This window comes from Indicator indicator, chromosome 22, assembly GCF_027791375.1.
Source record: "Indicator indicator isolate 239-I01 chromosome 22, UM_Iind_1.1, whole genome shotgun sequence".
Lineage (NCBI taxonomy): Eukaryota > Metazoa > Chordata > Aves > Piciformes > Indicatoridae > Indicator > Indicator indicator.
Window position 1 is genome coordinate 5,848,424 of NC_072031.1, and position 23,081 is coordinate 5,871,504.

General features: G+C 47.9%; 1 protein-coding gene across 1 annotated transcript in view; it reads right to left on the reverse strand.

The window, feature by feature from the left end:
* RBBP6 (RB binding protein 6, ubiquitin ligase) overlaps nucleotides 1-12,325 on the reverse strand; it is a 33,253-nt gene extending 20,928 nt beyond the window's left edge. The window contains 3 exon segments of the mRNA XM_054391157.1: nucleotides 812-848; nucleotides 3,519-3,618; nucleotides 12,141-12,325. Of these exon segments, the coding sequence (XP_054247132.1) occupies nucleotides 812-848; nucleotides 3,519-3,618; nucleotides 12,141-12,306 (303 nt within the window). The 5' untranslated portion in view covers nucleotides 12,307-12,325.
* Between the last annotated feature and the right edge of the window lie 10,756 nt (nucleotides 12,326-23,081).

Here is a 23,081-nt window from a genome sequence, read left to right on the forward strand (position 1 = left end):
ACTTCACCAGATGAAGTGGAAAAGATCAAAAGGCAGAACTTTAGAATACCACTTTGTGTAGCAACGATACTCAAACCCGTGGCAATCTGTGCAAGACATTCATGTATTCAGAGGGGCCCAAACAATAGCACTTCAAGTTACACAGCTTTAGGAACAAACACTCAAGGAGTTAAGGACATGGAAAGGAATAGTTTTAGCTGCACAGAACTGTCCTCAAAATGTGTGGGATACGCTGGGTTTGGTATTTGTTTGAATCCCCAAGGCAAAAGTAAGAAACAGTCCCAAGTTTAACAATGGTTTCTCAGTGGTTTTTGATAACATTTTCAAAAACCATTAGGCAAAAAAAAAGTTCTTTAAAACCAAAAGCTAAGTGATACAATGTGAGAATGGCAAAAAATACACTCCAAACAATTTTATTGCAAGAAACAAAAAGCACACAACAACCTATACAAACATACATATTACTAGCTAGAGACAGACAGATGTAGAACATGGCACCACATCCAGTGGTGCAAACCTTCAGCCTACAGGGTCTAATGCAGACCATACATTATCTGTACAACCCCGAGTCATACAGGAGATGTTCTAGCAGATTCAATATGAAATACAAATACCAATATTCACATCAGAACTGTGCAAATTACTCAGTTTTCACTATGCTGGATCAAATACATAGTATTTACAACACACACTAGGTTTGACTGGAAAGTAGATTAAAAGTTAATGCTTGGGAAATTATTAATAAAAGGCTACATTGTTTAGAATTAAGTGCAGTGTGTAGAAAAAAGTGTGAGATTGTGTTTTTACATACTGCTTTTGATGTTCCACTCACTGGCTCAGTTCGGCTTCTAGAAGAAGAAATAAAGGTGGTTAGCATGGAAAGGCCAGCACTTGGATGCACATCACAGAGCAGTGAAAGCAGGCCATAAAACCTGGACTCACAACATCATCCTCCCATCCTCTAATGAGTGTGGAGATTCATTTGCATACATAAAGTTGGCCTCTTGGTACACTTAGTGTAACTCAAACAACCCCCCAATATCCCATTTCTGCTTTGACACAGATTAGGACTTACAAAAGAGAACACAACAGTGCAAGAGGAAGCCCTCAGCTATTTCATCTCTGCTACATAAGTACCAAAGAGACAAAGCCTGCATTGCAGGTTTGTGTTCTTAAATACTCCACCAGCAAATGCAAAGGCAGCTTTAGCTTTAGCTAACCTGTGTGCCCCTACAAACACTTTAATTACTAAGAAAGTTTCTAAGAAAAGCGACAGTCTAGACACTCTCAAGTGCAAATTTACTTAAGTGTAACAAAAATCAGTCATCTGACAAAGGAGTAGTATCAAAAGGTCAGCAGCATTGTTTCAGAAAAGAGGTTCTCTGTGGAAGCCCAAGCACTGTGTTCAGATATTTACTGCATTTAACCATCAAGTGCCAGAATACACTAAACGTGTTACAAATGCTATATTGACTAAAAATAGTAGTAGAAATGTCACCTGAAGGAAGTTTCTAGGGTTTTGTGCGATTTAGGAGTCCTGTGACAAAAAAAAAGGTCTTAATTGCCAGAATTTGCTTTAAGATAATCTTGAAAATGCTAACAGTATTTTAGGAAATATTTATTACATTTGAAACCTTGCTGAGATTCCACATACTCAGTGAGCTCCGTCTGCATGCTACTCAGCACACCTTGCACATGCAACTGCTAGCGTAGGTAACAAACAATCCACACATCATCCAAAGTGTCCCATGAGCAGAGAGCAACTCAAAGGCTGCTGTGGAATTTATGTAGGAATAGTTAGGGCTCGTGCTTCTTGCCACTGCCAGCACACCACCAGGCTCACATGGACCTCCTGAGGATGAGGAAATGCAAGGAAATCCTTCAGATTACCAAACAATGCTTTCTTCATCCATTTACCACGGAGGAACATGCTATAAGGTGAGTGACGAGGTGTTTTTGCAGGCCTCTCCACCACTACAGCACCCATCTCCCCCAAACACCCCCTACACTAGCAGTGGTTTCTGCAGTGTTTCTAGCTGAAAGAAAGTTCATCAGCCTGGCTGATGTTCAGCACTAGAACTGCAGTGGGGTTTATTTGACCTCTGGTGCTATCAGCATCTCTCCCCCCACCGTTTTAAGGCAGCTTTACCATATTGGGGAAAGGTGCCAGCCAGCCATGGAGGACACTGACAAGACAGCACCAAGCAGAGGTACTGCAATTAACTCCCAAACAAGGCCACAGTACTGTGACATCCAGAATGAGTAAGTAAGCACTGCCACAACTGCTGCAGTAATACGTCCAAAGTTTACACACAGAGCCACATCAGTTCAGGGTTTTGTGTTTGCAAATGCTTCATGGGTACCAGGATGCTGCTGCACTGCTTGTTCCAGACACATTAACTCATCAGAATACTTTATTTATCGACAATCAACATGAGAAAGACACAGCTAAACCACATGCTAATAATGTCTGATTGTGGGGGAGAGGCATCTCCAAGAAGGTTGGAGAACATGGCCATTAACCAATATGAATGTAGCTGACAGAACCGGGCTGGATGAACAGGCCAGCAAAACCCCTGTGGTCAGGATTGCAGATCTGTTCTCTTAATCAATACACCTGATTCTCTGTCCTCCAGAAATCTTAAGAACCCAGAATTGCAACCTGGAGCAGAGGTATCAGCTTAGGGCAAAACCAGACTTAGAGAATGTGCTCAAGCACCTCCTGTGCTTTGAGTTTGGAAAGCATTAACTATTCCTTCAGATTACTCACACAAAAGGCAATAAAGTGTAGGGTATTGTTCCTCTTCTCCTGCCTGAAACACACTTTGCCTTTAAGAAGCTAAGAGGAATCCCTCAGGAATGGAACTTCTTGTTGATTCACCAGCTGGAAACCCTTGGTCTTGCTTCTGTAGTTATGCAAAACCTCTGGGTTTGAGATGTAACCAACACCTGCCATGTGCTGTCCATCCTCAAATGCAAGACACAGTCAAACAGTGAAACTCAGACTCCATTCCGATGGGGAGTTGAGACTACAATGTGTCCGTGCTACAAAAGCAAACACATCCAACAAGTAATATCCCCATGTAGAGGAAAGAGAATCTACAACTTGAGTCTCTACAAATATCAATCCGAAGAACTAGATGATTCTGTTGAGTTTGTAAGTGACCTGTGCTTGAATTTGAACCCCCTGCCCCAGCAGGCCTGAACACAGAATGATTAGAGTTGGAAGGGACCTTAAAGATCATGTATTTCCAACCCCCTGCCACAGGCAGGGACACCCTCCACCACAGCAGGTTGCTCAAAGCCACATCCAGCCCTGTCTTAACAACGCTTGCTGGGATGAGACATTATGTCAGTCTACTTTGGGGTAGACAGATGATAATCTACCCCATGCCAACAAAAACTTGCAGCAGCTTTAACGAGAGACACAACCTGAACGCCTCTGTACACCAACATCCATGAAAAAGTGCAGACACTGCCAGCCCTGGTGAAGCCTCGAATGCTCTGGGGGTACTCACATAACGTATGTTTTGCTGGTAGCTTTGACTCCTCCAATGGGGATTCTCCTCACGATCACTGATGAGTTCTTGGGAATCAAAGCATTATCATCTGTGTACTCTGCAAACACCAGAAACAAAGGAGAACATCAGGCAGCTGGGAAAACTGGGTACCCATGGGCAATTACACAGCACTTCACAGCCCCTTTGAGAGAAACAAAAGCAAAAATCGTAGGTAACATTGTGCCTCTATCGTCCCCACACACTAACAGCGTATCTCAAAACACCTTCAGGTTTGATAATCAAATACAAGCAGCAAAATATTTTTTTTTATCGTATATTTCTTCATTTTGTGTTTTAAAAATATTTTTAGTTCTTTTTAAATCATTCAAATGCCAACAGCGAAATCATAGAATCACAGAATCGTTTGGGTTGGAAAAGCCCTCTAAGATCACTGACTCCAACCATCAACCCCCTACCACTACTGGCACTAAACCATGTTCCAAAGTGCCATGACCATACATTTCTTGAACACCCCCAGGGATGGTGACTCCACCACCTCCCTGGGCAGTCTGTTTGGATGCCTGACCACCCTTGGCAGGAAGGAAATTTTTCCTAATATCTGACCTAAACCTCCCCTTGCCACAACTTCGGGCCATAGATGAAAATTGTCTCAAAGGTCACTAAAGGAGAATTTGCTAATGGATGAAGTCCTTCATAGCCTAGATGAAGCTGTTTTTGCTGTTAGGCTATAAAACCAAGAGATCTTTGGAGAAACCCAAACCACAGCAAAGCCTGATCTACCTGAATCAGCTTCCATCTACACTGTCCTGCAACAGAACAGGTACTTAGTGACTGCCTGAAAACTCTGTGCCAGTGTTTTCACTGCTGCCTCCTAAAACCAATGCCCTGCTCCCTGTGCCCAAGGCTGACAGGACACAGAGAAGCTCTGTCCCTCTTCACCCACACACCGCTTAGTGCTTTGCAGTGAAATGGAAATGAAACTGGCAGTGCTAGAATTTGGATCACAGAAATTTAGCGTTTTTTTTCTGAGCTTGCTTTCACAAGTAGGGCAGAATTGGCTCAAGCTGTAGTGGTATCTCTCCCCTTAAGCTAATCATCTAGTCTTGAGTTAACCAAAGGGACATGAAACCTTTGGATGCACTTACTGCACAGCAGAGACTCAAACAAAAATACTTACGGAGACAGCCATGAAAAGTCTTTTGAAAGCAGTGTGTGCCTGAAGCTATCCACAGTCTGCCTTGGCTTACACCACAGTAACTTTCCTAAGAGAAGGAAAATCTGACCTTTTACATAAGGCCCAAACAAAAACCACAACTACCTGAGAGACTTAGACTGAGTGATCTTAAAGAGCTTAAAAATCTCTCCATGAGAATGATTTTTATACTGTACTGCCACAAGCTGGATGTGACTACGTATTTTAAGGCACTTCCAGGGCCACTCCTTGTAATCTGCCTACAGATTTAAAGATGGAAAGCCCTGACATCTGCAGAGCACATCAGAAGGATGCTCTGCAAACCAAAGAAGCTCTGTCAGGATGGTTTTGCCCAGTGATGAATATTTCCCAATTTATCTCTCTTTTTCAATATATTATTCCTAGAGGCTGCAACCTCCCTCAGGCCAAAACCTACCAGAAGACATAATTTCAACAACACAATGAACACGTCCCTTCTCTTTCCAACTGACAGGATGCTTTTGCAGAAAACTGAGAAATCATTTATCTGAAAACAATTCTTGATCTTCCCTCATTTAAAAGGATCAACTGAACAGGGATAACAGCTTGGTAAAGGCTTCATTTCTACAGGACACTTAACATAGCACGTGGTGATATTTGGTACCCGAGCCAAGCCACTCTCTTGGTCCCTGGGTCACAGACCTGTGGAAGGGTATTCACAAACAGCTGAGCACACTATTCAGCTAGCTTTGAGGGACCTGACACCCACTTGGCTTGATGCATTTATTTTTCCTTCAAGGCAATTAACTGAATTCATTTTGGTTAAGAAAGTTTTCACGGAATCATAGAACTGTTTGGGTTGGAAAAGCCCTCCAAGATTACCCAGTCCAAACATCAACTCAACACCACCACCGCCTTTAAACCATGTCCCCACGTGCCATGGCCACATGTTTCTTGAACCTCTCCTGGGATGGTGACTCCACCACCCTGGGCAGCCTGTTCCAATCCCTGACCACTCCTGCAGCAAAGGAATTTTTCCTCATCTCCAACCTAAACCTCCCCTGGCACAATTTCAGGCCGTTTCTTCTCCTTCTGTCACCTAATACTAGGGAAAAGAGACCAACCCTTACCTCACTGCAACCTCCTTTCAGTGAGTTCAGTTGAGTTTTAGAGAGCAATGAGGTCTTCCCTCAGGCTCCTTTTCTCCAGGCTGACCAATGCCAGTCTCCTCAGCTGCTCCTCACCAGACCTGTTCTCCAGATGCTTCACCAGCTTGGTTGCCCTGTTTTGTTCAGGCTGAAGTCAAACAATACACTGAGGGACTGAAGCTGGAGTGCTACTCCTGAGATCCCTGGAAATGTTTCTTGGCACACTTTGACTTTTGACAGATGCCAGCTTAGCCTAACAGCTCTGAGAATAAACTGGCATCTCGCAGCAGAAAGCAGCTCCCTGAGGGCAGCAACATCCCCCAGCAGAGACTTGGCAAGTGCCAGGACCTATGAAGCACTGTCACTGTGTCACCACATGATTCCACATCTGCAAAGGGAGCCATGACAGCACACTCAACAAAGCAGCCTGTCACACATGCAGAGTTCTAACAGCAACGTTCAAAAAAGGCAGAGGCATCAGCATGGTGTTGCGGTCGAGGGGAGGCTTATCTATTAATTACCCTCACAGCAATAATTAATAAAACAATATGGCAACGGGTATTAATAAAAGAGTAACCCTTTATTATGAAATATGCCAAAACTCGTTAAAGGATCGTTTGTACGGTTGGAAGAGATATTTACATAGGGAATTATGCAGTCTGAGGCAAATACAAACTGTTCTATGCAAATTAGGAGGCGACAACTTGGAATGAGAAGGTCCCCGAGAGCAGTTAGCACTCAGTTATAACGGGGAGGAGACTTGATAAGAACCATTAAACCCAAAGGGCAGTAAATGAGCTACTCACAGCTATTTTCACCCATATAAGGGCTGCTGCTGCTGCAATGGCTTTAGGGGCGCTCTGGTAGGGCGCAGCACGGCTGACTGCCGGCAAGAGAGGTTTACTACGCGGTCCCAGGCATGGTTCCTGCGTGGGTAAACTGAGGCACAGCACGATTCTTGTGGCAAGGGAAGCAGGCTCAGGCTCGGCCACTCTGGCTGTCTAGGCCCTGGCTTCTCCAGCTTGCACGTGTATGGCTTGTGGCTTTATCCCAGGCTCTGGACCAGACACTCGAGGCAGGGCACAGCAAGGCTTCAGCAGATCTGAGCAAGGCTTGGAGCAAGGCTTCAACAAGCATGAGCAAGGCAAGGCAAGGCTACCTGGCCACTCATATATATACAAAATGCCAGGAGGTCACTTGGTCCAGTGGGGCACTAAAGCTAATGTGTAGCTGCCCAATGGAAAGCGTTCTGCCAGGCTATGACCATAAAAGGCAGAAGCAAGGACCTTGTATCTGGGGGAGCTTATGTGCTCTGACCCAAGATAGGCATCTTGTTTACCAGACAGGCAAGGGTCCTGTCCCCTTTGTTCCTTTTCCCACATTACCCTGTTTTGGTGGCAGGAAGAAGGGGGAGAGAAAGGGACCTGTCTAGACATCTTGAGGCCTGTCAGGATTTGTACTGGGCCATGTGTCATGGCCTTACCACCACACATGGATTCCTAGACCCTTAGAGAACTAAACTTGTTTTACTGTTGGTGATGGTCAGTGAATGGATGGTGGGCTGTTGACAAACTGATCTGTGATTAAAGACAAAGATTCAGTCAACTGTGTCCAGCTCTGCAGCCCTCAATACAGGAAGGACATGGACTTGATGGAGCAGGTCCAAAGGGCTGGGAGCACCTCTGCCAAGACAACATCCTGAGGGAGCTGGAGTTGTTCAGCCTGCAGAAGAGACAGCTCCATGAGGAACTTAGAGCAGCCTTCCAGTACCTGAAGTGGGCTACAAGAAGGCTGCAGAGGGACTCTTTGCAAAGGCCTGCAGAGATAGGACGAGGGGCAATGGTTTGAAATGAGAGGAAAAGCAGATTTAGATTGGAAGTGAGGAACAAGTTCTGTGGCACAGGGGTGCTGAAGCACTGTAACAAGTTGCCCAGGGAGACAGTTGAGGCCCTGTTCCTAGGAATCTTCAAGGTGAAGCTGGACAAGGCTCTGAGCAACCTCATCTAGTGGAGGATGTCCCTGCTGACTGCAGTGGAGGTGGACTGCATGACCTTTGGAGGTCCCTTACAACCCAAACTATTCTATGATTCTAACTCAGAAAGCTTGGAAAAGCAAAGGAAGATTTGGATATTGTATAAAGCCAAGATCAGAAAAGACACAGCAGTCTAGAACTCACTATCTCTTCTACAAGAAAATATCATACTTAAGAGCCAAGGGAAAGGAGGATTTCAGGGAACAAGTGGAGGCAGACAAGTTAAACAACAGCTACTTTGACTGCTGCCTCACATGGACTTAGGAAGCTTAAATCAACAACTGCATTAGTTGATTTAAGGTCCAGAACCTTCTTTCTGCAGAAAACTACCAACAGCTCAGGTTGTGCTCTACAGTTTGTAGTTTCACAGTTGACAGGCAACTTAAAAATCCCATGTCTAAATTCACCTGTAATTGTGAGAATTTGCTAGTTTTAATCATTTGTGTCATGTGTATGCAACAAGTTTCTGAAAGAAGCTCCTACTTTATTTGATGACCTGCTTTAATCCACCATTTTGAGTCTGACAGCAGAAGCATCTCTCTGAGCAGTACCTGGAGAAGTCTCTTCATCCAGATCAAGCTCATCAGAACAGAAACCTATGTGAAAATGGCACACTTCCCTCCATCCCCCCCTCCCCCCCTACACACACTTCATTAGGCTATTATGCAACTGGGAGCAGGCTGTGCAGAGTTAAGGGATAAGAATGGTTCCTAACACGCCAGACTGTCTCTCTACCAGAACACAGAGTAACTCCCAAGAACACATTTTCTCCCTAGTGCCTAAAAATATGCTTTCTCATTCTGTGCTTTTTTAGCTCTGTTCTAATCACCACCACGTGCACACTTGGTGACAAACAAACCATCTCTGTAGCTGGCACTGAAAGCACTGCCTCAAAACATCCTGATTAACAGATTGGACTTTCTGCTTTCTGGATCTGCAGTTTCCAGCAGAAGATGAATCAATCATCTCCTCTACAACTGGTCTCTCCTCATTTCTGGAATGAGCTGCTTTGGTAGGGCAGGCTGTTCATGGAGTTCATGCAGAGCTGTGCTCCAAAAGAGCATCTCCGCTGCTTAGAAAGGATCAGTCAATAAATCTATCACACTTTCAATCAATAATCTGATCCTACACAGACCACCCAATGCCTTGATGTCTTACTGGCACTGCTGGGTGTTTCAGCCTGTCTGGGAAAGCTAAAGCAATGCTGGAGAAACCGTGGTCATGAACCTAACAGTCTGTCATAAGGACCTAATCAAAGGATATCAACTGAGCTGAGGTCCCACACTGGTCGTGACACAGGCAGAGCAGCTGAACCCCACACAGGCAGTGCTGGAGCCTCACTGGACCATCGTGATTTTGAATGGGTACCACTTACTCTCACCTCAACCTAAGAAATGTGGAACTCAGCACAAGAATTAATTGCACTTAGGTGCACAGTAAGCCCCACATGACCACGGCAGCACAAAATGGCTCAGCCAACAGCAGGCTTTCAATGCTGCTGAAATATCTGCTCCAAAAGGCTACATCTGCACCATTTCCCAACCTTCCAGTATTCAGACATCAGCTGCCAGGCCTCAGGACTTCACTGTACTAGCCTCGCTTGAAGGCATCACATTGAAACTGTCAAGTGCATGCTGCTCACTCAACTCCAGCAAGTTCTGAGTTCAGTCTTACACTCTTAGAGCAGTTCAGAGCTCCATTTCTGGTCTTATATTTTTCTGTGTTTTGCTTCATAACAGAACTGCACATTCTGCAAATGTTTCAAGTCAGAATGTTACAGGGCAGGGAAAAGCACACAAGAGACCTCAGCTCTGCACTTTGCAGCACTGCTAGGTATTGTGAGAACATGCAATAGAAAAGACAGGTCAAGAAGTTGAGATTCAATTAAAAGGAGGGAAGTTTAAATGTATCATTCTTGAGCAAAGGCCTTTTGAAGGGAATTCTGCTTTTACAGAACATGCCTCCAGAGCAGGCATGGAAGAGGGGATACAAGACACCACCTCTTTTTTAATAAGGCCCAAACCATCCATTTTGTCTTCAAAGCATCTTAGGAAGAGTCCACTGGTATTTAAAATCCTGGGTGTTTTTGGTTTGTATCAGCATTGCTTCTACTACTAGATTTCCATTCTGGAGAATAACAGTTCCTGAGATGTAAGAGTTTAGAACACTCAGAAACATCTGCACAAGCTCCAGGTTCACTTTGTTCTTCCCAAGATACTTCCAAAATTCAGTCAGGACTCCTCCACAGCAAAAGCTACAAACTCCTATGTACACACTTAAGAATTCCAAATGTCCCATTTTTTGTGTTTTCACATGGAAAATACCCTTAGGAAACCTTGAGTAAGGTTTCTGTGTCACACTTTAAAATATTACACTCATTTCACAAGGGTCAAAGTGCAACTCAACTTACAGAGGAGGGACCTGTCCCTGTTAAACAAGAGCAATGCTCTTTAGAGTATAAAGGATATTCCTTCTTTAACTTCACCTTTAGGCAACACCACATTTAACACAACCTAGTGAAGTAGATACTTTGCTTCCCTGAATTCTGATTATGAATGAAAATTATGCAGCATACTTGGTAAAATTGGTTATGATTTACACTACACTCCATGAGGTAAGAGATTTATGAGCATATTTTTTCTACTAAAACTTTGCCTTAATTTCTTCACTGGCTGTAACAGAATTCACCTGTTAGGCCCATTTCAAAACATTTTCTCTCCTGGTGATAACAGATGGGCTCCATCAGAGTTTCTAACCACCCAGCATGATGGCTTTAAGACTCTTTCACCCAGACCCGGCTATTAGAGGAGTGACGTCAGCCAGCTGGCCTTGCTGCCTGCTAGCATCCATGGAGCTGAAAGACCATTAGCAGCTGAAGACAAGCCTCAGAGTGACTTCACCAGGAAAGGCCTTAAAGCAAAATTGATCATTTTACAAATGCTTCTGAAAATTTTAGTCAATACTACTAGAAAAAGTCAAGAAATCTGAAGTGTATCTCCATCTACATAGGTCACACAATTCAAGAGCACCCCAATGACCTCTCTAAGCTCAGGCTGTTAAATTTCTTCCCCTGAAAATAGTTTCAGTATCTGCAGGCAAACAGAGAACTTTAGATCCAAACACTTGAAAGGATGAGGGGTACAGATCATTCTGTTTAAGTTTAAATACACAGAGAAAAAAACCCACTACTACACATTCTAAAGAAAAGACCATTGGTGTCACAGAAGCATGAGAAAAACAGTATTTTTGTCTTCAAGGAATGAAATTACTTTGCAACTCTTCTTATTATTAAAAAGTCACATTCCAAAGGCTTCAAGCACATTCACACTTGTTGTCAGATTATCAAACTAAAATATTATAGGAAGTAATTCAAAACCATAATCTCTGAAAATCAAACACCACTGATGAGATTTAAAGGAATTTATGATTTCACTCAGAGCATTTTTTATATAAAATCATCACAAGTGTTCTGCCAGAAAACTTCAGTACTGCCCTGATGTGGTTGACACACAGTCTCAGGAAAAAAAACCCAACCGTGGTTAGAAATGAATGATGAAATGATGCTCACTAGCATCTGAATGGCAACATCTTTGGTACAGAAATGGAATTAAACTACAAAAAAATCCAAAGCCTAAGAGAGAGACCGAGAACGCTCCTGCAAGATGTTTTGAAAAGGTCTACACAAATTGTAACTCGGACAAAATGTTGCTAGGGAACAATTCCCACAACAGGCAGAAAAGCAGTTTTTCCACGAAACGAGATAAAAGTAGTTGAGGACAAGTAAGTCACCAAAACCACTGTTTTCAAATCGGCCATCTGCTCTATTTCTATCATGTTCAGATTTCGCCGCCATATTCCACAGAAATCTGCTAGGTTTGTAATTATAAGATTTCCTCCCACATTTCCTTCTTTTAGGTAGAATTCCAGGAAACACAAACTTTCGTAAGCACCCTGTGTCGTACATTCACCACACACTGCTCTACGGCTAGTTCTGCGTCTGCAACACCCACATGAAAGCAGTTGTCAGCACCACAACTACAAAAGAACGGCTCCGCCGGGCCTGCAGCCCATCTCACTGCTACCGATCGCAGCCACAGCGCGTTATCGCTTCCCACCTGGCCTGATCCCCGCCGCCGCTTGCCTTCCCGGAGCCCCGCATGCCGGCGGGATGGGCCCCGGGCTGACTCACGCTACGCGGGGACGAGTCACAAAGAGCAGGCCGCGACAAAGCGGCCTGTGCCACCGCCGGCCCCGCCGCCCGCACACACCTTCTTTGGTCTGCGCGTTGGTTATCTGCAGGTCGCAGTCGGCCGCCTTCAGCTTCTCCCGACCCATGATCTGGCGCTTGAGGTCGCACAGGGAGATATGGAGGCCGTCGAAGGTGACCGTATCATAGTTGAGCTTCGAGGAGAACTTGTAATGCACGCACGACATGGTCGGGCCCAGGCGGTGCCTGCTCCGCGGCTGGACAGCGTCGCGGCCTCCACGCCGCGCAGCACTCGGGGAAGGGCCGGTGCAAGCAGCGCGGGCTGAGCTCGGGCGGCACTCAGAGGCCGCGGCGCTCCGCCATGGTCAGGTCCCGCGGCCTCTGGCAGACTCACTGGCGGAGGCCTCAGGGCTCCATCGCGGCAGCGCTGTGAGGCCCGGGGACCCCCCCCTCCCGCCCCGCAACGGCTCCGGCTCGCGGTCCCCAGCGACTGAACTAGGTCGTGGCCGCCCGGCTCCTCCTCACAGCCCAAGAGGACGACGGGAGGCGTTCCCCGCAGCCCCCGGTTCGGCTTGCTGCCTCTCGCCCGCACGCAGCGCTTCCAGGCCCGGCTCACTCGCTATGGCGACGCGGCCGCCCCTGCGTCCGCGCTCCGCCGAGGGGTTTCCCGGCCGCCAACCGCACGGGCCGCCGCCAGCCCCGCACTGCGCAAGCGCGAAGGACCTCGCGGCTCCCACCCGCGCCTCACGTGACCCAGCGCACTACGACAAAAGGCCGCGTCACGTGGGAGCGGTGACCACGCCCTCCTGGGCTGCCAACGGCTGCCCCCTAGTGGAAAGCCGTTGGCGGGATTGGCGGGGTTGGCGGTGCCCAGTGTGCGGTCACCTCCGGGGTTTGCTACTGCCCGATGTCCGGTCACCCTCCAGACCTGTTGCTGCCCGGTGGCTGATCACCTCCCGGCCTCCTCGGTGCCCTGTGCCCCTCCTGCCACCCGCCCGGGCTGCTGTTGTCTCTGTTATCCCCTCCCAGCATGTCACTCGCCTGCCTGTCTGCTAGTGCCCAGTGTCCTGATACCTACCTGGACCTCCGGTGTCCCTACTGTCCACCCATCCTGTCACTACCCTGTGTCCTGTCACTCCCCAGGCCTTCACCACCCGGTGTGCTGCCACTACTCAGGACCCTCGCTGCCCAGTGCCCATCCTGCCACCCTCCGGGCTCGCCACTGCTCAGTGTCCTATCACGCCCCCGGTCTGTGCTGTAACCCTTGAGCCTTCACACCCAGCATCATCTCCCACTAGCCCCTGGTCCTATGGTGGCTCTCCCCGAGATGTCCTGTCACACCCCAAGCTTGTCACTGCCTGATGCCCCTCCTGTCACCCCTCAGGTTGCCACTCCCCAGGCTGTCACCACACAGTGTCTTTTGCCAGCAGCCAGCCAGGGTAAGGCAGCCGAGGGAGGTGCAGTGAATAGGCTTTGCCACGACCAAGGAACAAAGAGAACTCCACTCCTTGCACTGGACGAACTTCCAGGGTCTTCAATCTGCTATCTCAGTTATGGGAAACACCACCAGCATTTCCCTGATTTCCTGCATTAGAAGAAAATAAAATAATTTTTTGTGTGTGTCTGCATCTCAAAATGTTCCACCAAACAATCAGGGACTGATTTACAAAGCAAGAAGTCTCCTGCCACACAGCTGAGCGTCACCCTGGTATCACAGACTGCCTGGCAGAGTGACAGATGACCCAAGAAGAGCAGATTTCAGACAAGACTGGGTACCATCCCCTTCTCAAAGGGCAGCACGATGAGTCTGGGCTAGACATGAGAAAAAAAAAATTACAACAGGGAACAGAACTCGAGGAGCAGGAATAAGGAAATTAAATGCTGTGTGTAAACAGCAAAATAAACCACATGAGGACAGGAAAATCTTCATCATTTTAGGGTTTCCATTCTGCAGGCAATGACTGCAACTTCAAATAGCTATTAATGTTTTATTATGCAAATGGTTGCTTTTTAGTAGAAGAGTTATTTATTATTGCCCCAAATCTGTGATGCACAGTTTACTTTCTTTCCAGGCATCTAAGCTCTTTACAAGATCAAGTAATTTATACTCTGCACTTTTTTTATTTTGGCATGAATCCTCATTTTTCCTTTACCAGTCATTGCCCTGCTAATATACTGCAGGAAATTAAATGATAACGATTCATATTAGTCACCTTCTTGTGGATTTTGTATTTTTATGAATGCCATAATTAAACCCCCAGCTGTTTAAAGTGATGGACTGGTGGCATGTCCAACCCACTCATTCAAACTTAAAAAGCCTTTCACTCTGAAAATCTTTGTTTTCTAATCCTCTGCTGCAAGTCCTTACAGAAAAAAAACAACATCTTTTGAACATCAGCTGCCACAACGCTTTCTCAAATCCATCCAAAACCAAGTACAGTTTTAAAGTGAAAATAGTGAAGTCTTGGAAGAAACACTTCTCATCTAAAATTCCAGTCTAAGAGATCTCTGATATCTGAGCCCTACAGGTAGCATTTATGGATTTCATCCACTCCAGGGGATCTCCAGAGGACTACAGGTATTTGGGCACTTCAAATTACACAGGGTCTGTGTAAAATAATTTGTCTCCATTAGACAGCAGGGAATAGAGTCATAGAGTCACTTAGATTGGAAAAGACCTTCATCAAATCCAACCATTAACCCTACTCTACCAAGTCTACCACTAAGCCATATTCCCAAGTACCACATCTACCCAGCTTTTAAACACCTCCAGGGATGGTGACTCCAATTAGGGTGTCTTTGGGTTAGTTTTCAATAATCAGAGACTGTCAGCACACCTGGATTAACACATATTAAACCATTTTCCACCTAAGTTCCAGATCTGTGTGTTGTGGATCACCTGCCACATGGATTTGTGCTGGTTCAGAGGTGGGTACAGCCACACTGTGCTGACCAGACAGCACACACCATGCTGGGCTCCTGCTGCCCACTGCCTTTTGCTGCCTGCTGGACAGTAGATGACACCTGATCCAGGTAAGGTCTGCTGAGACCAGTTTGCCTCCTCAACAAACTCCAGGACAAAAGTGTATCAGCAGAGTTTGTGCCAGGTCAGCACACTGCATAATCCCAGCTCCTTTGATCTGGTGTCCTATAATGGAGGTGGTGGCTGATGGAGCATGGCCTCAGGGTCTGCTCACACAGCCAGATCACGTATCTGAGGTGGCTGATGGCTTTCCACCACTCTTCATTACCCTGCCCAGCCCTGCCCAAGGCTAATCTCCCTCCAGAGTCCAGCAGAACCTGCTTGGTCGCTCCTTCAACTCTTCAGCCAAAATGGCCTGACCTGGTGGTGAGCTGCTGCTCAAGCTGGTGGAGCTGACACTGCTCATTTGGACTGAAGCAGAAGAAGACATTGAGTTGCTAGAGAGTATCCAGAGAAGAGCAACAAACCTGGTGAAGGGTCTCAACTGTGCTCAACTGTGAGCAACAGTTGAGAGAATTTGGGTTGTTCAGTCTCGAGAAAAGGAGGCTGAGGGGAGACCTCACTGCTCTCTAACTCCCTGAAAAGGAGATTGCAGTGAGGTGGGGGTTGGTCTCTTCTCCCTAGTATCAGGTGATAGAAGGAGAAGAAATGGCATGAAATTGTGCCAGGGGAGGGTTAGGTTGGAGATGATGAACAATTTCTTTGCTGCAAGAGTGGTCAGGGACTGGGACAGGCTGCCCAGGGAGGTGGTGGAGTCCCCATCCCTGGAGGTGTTCAAGAAACCTGCGGCCATGGCACTTGGGGACACTTGGGGGCACTTGGTGTTGGGTTGATAGGTGGAGTAGATGATTTTAGAGGATTTTTCCAACCCATAACAATTCTATATTTGTATGATTCTATCAGAGCTATGAGATCAGAGGAGTCACCTCTGGCAGGAGGGTGGTGAGGACAGGTAAAGACACAATGCAGGGAGCAGCCACCCACCTGCACCCCTAGGAGGATGCGTGACCAGATCCTGGCTGCCTGGAACGCTATGGTAGCTTTACTTAAATTCCTTACACAAAAGACTTGAGCTGCCCTGCTAAATGATGTTTACCACCCTCAGCAAAACGCTTGTGTCACAACAAACAATTAGCTGGCTGTTGCAGCAGTCAGGAAGTGTTCTCAGATACTCACACTCACAACTTCAGAAAACAAAGTAGGAACCTCCCAGGGAGGATGGAAATGCCCAGTGGCTGTCAGGGCAGCTCCTGAAACTCCCTCAGAAAGGAGAGCAAAGTTGAAGCCTGGTGTTCTCTGCACACCTGCTGCCCTCTGCACACCTGCTGCCTCCAAATCTATTTTTGTAACTTTCAGTTAACTCTGTAACTTTTGAACTCTTCTGCTTTCAAATGCTTGCAGCCAGCAAATTGTTCTCCAAGTTCTGCAAAACAGCCTGAAGTGTGTGGTCCCTGAATTCTGTTGTCACTATTTTAGATTATACTCACAGACTGGTTTAAAAAAAAGAGCAACAAAGAGCAACTACTTGCTTTAAAATGTAGTTTCAATGTTTTACCATCACAGATGTTAGAGGTTGGAAGGAACCCTAACGTCCTAATACCCTATGATTAGCAGGACTTATGAGGGAAACTTCATCTTATTTACCATTCTGCTGATTTAGAAGCAACTTATCTGTGCCCAGTCCTGGTGCTGTGCACTGAGTACCTTTGGCTGAGCACAGTTGTCCATTCTGCTTTAATTTTGAACCACACAAGCACTTAGGTTAAGACAGAATTGTTCCTGGGTGTGTGCAAAGTACCTGTTGTACAATGAATGATACAAAACCAAAGAAACAAACAAACAAAACCCTCAAAACCAGGAAGGACAAATTATGTCTGGTAGCTTCTGAGCCACATGATGAGGTCTGTGGGCAAAGGACACGTAAAGGAGCAGGTTGGTGCAGTGGGCAAGTGTGTGTTTGCATTTCCTTCCTCAGTTTGTTTTGTCAGCAGCAAAGAATCTACTTCTTCTCTTTCCCCCCCACACTTTTACTTTAGCTATGAGTTCCTGCAGGAGAAGAGGACCTTGTGTTGCCACAAGCACTCAGGGCTGGAGCAACCCAAGAGCCAAGGCCCCTTGTGGCCAGTTTTACTGGAATATCCACATTGCTTCTCAGCTCCATAGCTTGGTGTCACCAGTCCAGCTGCTGAGGTAGCACAGCTGCTGTGGGCAGGCACTGGTTAAAGCTGAGCCTTAATTAAGAAGGACAATGTCATTAACACGCCTTAAAAGTCCAAACCAAACCAACCCCCAAACTCAGCTCTGCTGCTGAGCTCTTCCACTCCCCTGGGCACACATCACAGACACAGCAAACCCCTTCTCACCACCACATCACATCAACTTATTACCATTGATAAATTATTACATTTTGAGTACAGCCATCAGAATTTGGAGCCTAGAGGGTGGTCAACGAAGGCATCTAATTAGACAAGGGGAATGTGATGCAAATGTCTGCACTTTTGCATTGCTGGAGGAAGGAAAAGCAGCCATTGGAGTTGCTGGACACAGTAAGCACACTAGGGGTGGCAACATATCACAGCCCCCAAATTTACATCTTAACCTTTCTATCCACAGATCATTTCTGTTTATTGCCACAAAGCAATGTACAGCCCAAACTTGGCACACCTACAGCTGCCTGAACCCTCTCTGACTTTACTCAGATGCTCACAGACTTGAAAGGCAAGAAGCAAATTGTTATCGTTTAGTATAATCCTCTGTGGACTGCATTAAAACCCAGAGCAGTGGATGAACCATGTGTGACCTTGACCACATTCCTCCTCTAAGTTTGATCCCTTGGGCATGTTGAGGATACTTCAAAGATTCCAAAAGTTTTTAGTGTTGCTTTTGCAAACAGAGTTGGATCTTTTCTGGCTTTGGTTAGGACTTTGAAAGATTAATTTTTGAAAGGGGAAAGGGATTTTGCCAAATAAAAGACAAAAGACAATTAACATGGGGTCAAGTTCTGCTTCTGAGAGCAGGAGGAAGGATAATCCATTTGCAGAGGACGTTGAAACCCCAGTTACTCTGAGCACTGCAGAGCCCCATCACCTGCTGACACCCCATTCCAGAAGCTTTCTGGGCTAGAAGGGAGGCTGGGATTCACAATGGGCATTTTGAACCTTGGAGATGGTTTCCAGAAACAGTCACTGAAGGGCTGGACAAGAGGACCTTCAAGAGTCCCTTCCAACCCAAAGCTCTATCCATCCATCCATCCATCCATCCATCCATCCATCCATCCATCCATCCATCCACCCATCCTTCTGCCCATCATCCCTTCATCCATCCCTCCATCCATCCCTCCATAATGGAGTGAGAGCCCTGCACCAAGCACTGTACTGGAGTGCCAGTGTTTGGGTGACTCCTCAGCATCCTACATCATCACATTTGCATTGCTCTATTGATGTATGGCTTCTGGGGTGGCACTCAGTGGGCACAGGTGCCCAAGTAAGGGCTGATCTATTATTTAAATGCTGACACATATCCTGGATGTCTGTGAGGAACTGTTCTGCAGTTTGCATAGCAACAGGGAGGAGAAATCATTAACAGGTGGAGGGGAAGGACCTGGAGATCACAGAATGGTAGAGGTTGGGAGGGACCTCTGGAGATCATGCAGTCCAATGCTCCTGACAAAGTAGGATCACCTAGAGAAAGTCACACAGGAGCATATCCAGGCAGGTTTGGAATCTCTCCAGAGATGGAGACTCCACAACCTCTCTAGGCAGCCTGCTGCAGGGCTCCAGCACCCTTAAATTACAGAAGTTCCTCCTCATGCTTAGCTGGAACTTCTCCTGTTCAAGTTTGTGTCCGTCACCCTTTGTCCTGCCACTGGGCACCACCAAAAGATCCTAAGACACCGAGTAGCAGTTTGGTTTCACAGGGTGCCTTTGGTCATTTTACACCACTTGTAATTCCTGAGATTAATGAGGGATTTAATCCTGCCCATGGATCTGGGACTGCTCTCACAGGTCACCAGAACTGCTCAGATGTTTCAGGATCACTTGTCCCTACAGCTCCTTTGCAGTGCAGCACAGGAACAATAACGCAGTGCCCCTGCTAAAGCTGGGCAGCCCAGGCAGTGAGGAAGCAAATCCTGTGTGGATTTTGTCCTGTCACTGCACAGGGCAGGAGCTGGATGGGAGCAGACACTCATTCCAGCCCAGCAATGCCTGCTCGGGCTCCCATGTCCCTGCTCCATGCCCCAGTGCCACAGAAACCTGCTCTCTGCTGCATGAATACCACCAGAAAGCATCCTGATGGCTCAGGCCTCTTCCTGACCAACCTGTTGCATGTTTGTGCTTTTCATCTGTAAATTTCTTCCCAAATGTTAATTAAGCCTCAAAGTGCAGTAGAGAACTGCAGAGAAGCATGGGTGTAAGATGGCAGTGCCAGGCACATTCAGAAGCTTCCCAGGCTTCCTCAGCCTGTAAACTGGAGCTCCAAATCCCTTGCCACCTTGTGTGGCACCAGTACTTTATATCTGTGCCGAACAGCCCCTGTGTGCAGAGAAAGGAGCACCTTTCATTCCTCATAGATCCTGCTTGGCTTCCCCAGGAGACACCTCTGCAGCCTCTCTCTCCCCAGCCCTGGCTCTTCTCACCAGCAGAAGTGAAACCCCTGGGGTTTGTCCTCCTCAGCTGGAGTGTTCAGTGAACCAGTGGCCTGGTCTCCATGCCCTGCCAGCCAGGATGGGCTAGCCATTGTCACAAAATGAACCAGAAGATAAAGAGCAGGACAAACAACTCCTTCCGATGTGAACAGTCCTGGGGTCAAAGTAACTTTTGCTGTGATAACCACGGTTAAATTAATCCAAGGAGTCATAAAAGCCACATAAAGAACTTCATTAGCACCTTTAGCATGTTGTTCAGAGAGGTGGGACATGTCCCATTTCTGGAACCATTCCAGGGCAGGTTGTTTGGGGCTTTGAGCAACCTGCTCTAGTTGCAGATATCCCTGCTGAGTGCAGGGGATTGGACTGGATGACCTTTAAAGGTCCCTTCCACCCAAACCAATCTCGGATTCTGTGGTAAGTTTCCCTTAAAGGAAACTGCATTTGGACCACTGCAATACTTAGTCCCTGCTCCACACACCCCACCACAGAACCTGTCCTCCTGAGGATGGAGCTCTCTCTGGGCCATGGTTCCAACTTCAAGCAAGATCTCCTCTGCAGAGGGTTTTCCTTTGATCCTGTCTCAGAATGATGCCAGGAGATGAGCTCATCTCTGAGTCTGGTATTGCAGCACAGACCTCTGTGACCCAACAGACAAGCAGCAGAGCAGAGGACTCGTCTGAGAGCAAGCCCACCAGCATTTCTTCTGAGGACAGCAGAGTCAAGCCCTCCCACCAGCCCTTAGTGGCCAGAATGACAGACACAGGGAGCGGTCATGCTGCTGGTGAGGACATCTCCCCTTCCTCTGGGAAGCCCACTGCCTCCTGGCAGATGCCAGCTCCTTATCTCGCCATCACCGACGCTGCTTGGCACCGCCTCAGTTTGTGCCCATTGCCCCTTGTCCTGTCGCTGAGCACCACGGAAAAGAGTTTGGCCGCAAATTCTCCTCAACAAAGCCACCACCAGCCAGCCCCACCACTGAGAGAGCCATCAGCAGCATCCGGAATCCCCATGGCACCGGCGCAAGCCAAGAGGAGCCGGAGCCGGGGTCTCTGTGGGCTGAGCAGGGGCAGTTTCAGCCGCAGCAGAGCGGGGGTGTGTGTTGGGGGGGTCCCACTTGGCTTCTCGTGTTCATGTTTTAGGAGAAAACGAACCTTCCCCGCCCCGGCCTCAGCCTGTCCCGCTCCGGGGCCGCCCGGTCCCCGCCTGCCACTAGAGGTCATTTTAGCACTGGGAGAGCAACCGGCGGCGGCAGACCCGGAGTCTCGGACCCCACCACCGGGACTCAGGAGTGCAGGGGCTCAGGGGTGCAGGAGTTTGAGAACTCAGGGGTTCAGAGATTCAAGGGTGTTGGGATTTGGGGGTACAGGGGCTCGAGGACTCATGGGGCTGGGGATTGAGAGATTCAGGACAGCAGAATCTCAGGGGTTCAGAAGTTTGGAGGTTCAGGGGTACAAGGACTCAGAGGTTCGGAGACTGGGGCGGAGGGTACTGGGGTCTGGGAGTTCAGTGGTACAGAGGGTCAGAGACGCAGGATTTCAGGTATTGAGAAATTTGGGAGTGCAGGAGCTCAGAGGCTCACCTTTTTCCAGCTGCAGACACAGAATCTCAGACTCCCAGCATGGTGGGGTTGGAAGGGACCTCTGGAGGGGGCACACACAGCAGCTTGCCCAGGATCACAATGTCTGGGTGGGGCTGGAAGCTCTTCAGAGAAGGAGATTCCACAGCCTCTCTGGGCAGCCTCTCTGGGCAGCCTCTTCACACACAGGCTCCAGGAGCAGGTTTTCTTCTTGGGTGACCTTTCTGTTGGCTGGTGACCCATGTCCTTCAGCAAATACCTGTGATGGCACCAAGGGCAGTGGGTCTGCAGCTACCAGTGGTACCTTACCTGCAAGCTGCCACCCTGGCAATCGGTGCTGAGACAAGTGCTGGTGCGTGGTGGGGGTGATTGTATTTGTTAGGAAGGGCAGAAACACCCCCTTGGTAGCACACAAAGTGGCATCTGGCAGCAAATTCAGAGGGTTTCTGCACACTACAGCTCGTGGCCTTTCCCAGTGCCCTCCCAGGAGTGAGCACAGAGACCATCAGAGTCCAACAGCATGGAGCAGCCAAGGCTCTGCTGCAGCAGCTGAACCCTCTGCACAGGGAGCAAACACTGCTGGACCATAACCAACTGCTTCTGCACCATCCCAAGTGCTCCTCCTGGGCTCTCCAGTAAGAACACTGTTGGGTCTGTCCCCAGCAGTACTAATCAGCCTCTTCTGCTCCCAGGTCCTTGCCTCAGCCCCTTCCCATTTCTAATCTCTGCCCTCTGTGCAGCATCTTGGCCACATCCACCCATGCACATCAAAGCAACCTCAGCTCTCCTGCTTCCCAGCTTCATGAAATGTTTCACACCAGAGTTAATTAGAGGAATCAAAGGGCCCTTCTCTGTCCTCTGGAGCATCCTTCAGCCCTGGCCAAGCCTGGCTGGCTGTGCAGGCAGCTATTAGAAGGTGCAGATGCCAGCTTCCAGGAGCTGGAGAGTCGAGTTGGAGCATTTCTGCCCTGCAAACCCCCATTGTGTGGCTGCACTAATCAGGAGACGGTGCTGAGTTTGTGGAACTGGCTGCTGATGGGACTGTGGTGGTTGGCTTTATCCTCAGGATGCTGCTTTGAGTCATCTCAGTTCTGAGTCACCAGCAGCCGTTAATCCCTTGGAGACAAGGGCCTGATCCAGCTCTTTCTGCTGGTACTTTTCCCTCTGCACTTGCACTTCAAGAAGGGGAATAAGTACAGGAGAGGTAGGGTGCTGGTGGGATCGCACCAGGACATGCCATGGGGTCACTCCCTCACACCAGCACTCATGTCACCTTGAGGAGCCAGCACTGCCAGAACCAGGGCTCTCAGCCACTGCTGCTCACTGGTCTGGGGGGCTCCTGTCGCCCCTGGAATCCCTGCTTGTGTGAGATGACCCTGCTGGAGTCCCTCCCTCTCCCTGCTCCCTGTCCCAGCATGGTGCAGCCCCACCAGAGGATATGTTCCCCCAGGAAGGACAAGCTGGAATCCAGCATTGTTTGTAGCCTTCATTTTAACACCTTCTGCATGCCCCTCCTTAAAATGGTCCCAGATTTATGTCACCTGTAGCTAAAATGTGTGTTTGTTTTATCTCCAGCTGAAACCTGTCTGGGTTAAATGCCCCTTTGTGCCACCCACTACCCAAACCTTCCACACACCTGCACACCACAACCATCATCTTCAGACCCTCTCTAACAAGACATAGAAGCTCACCTCTTTAATCTTCACCCAGGGGCAGATTTTTCAGCCCTCCAGCAGCTCTTGCAGTTCTTGCCAGGACTCTGTAGTTTCTTAACACTTCGCTGGGAGGACACCAG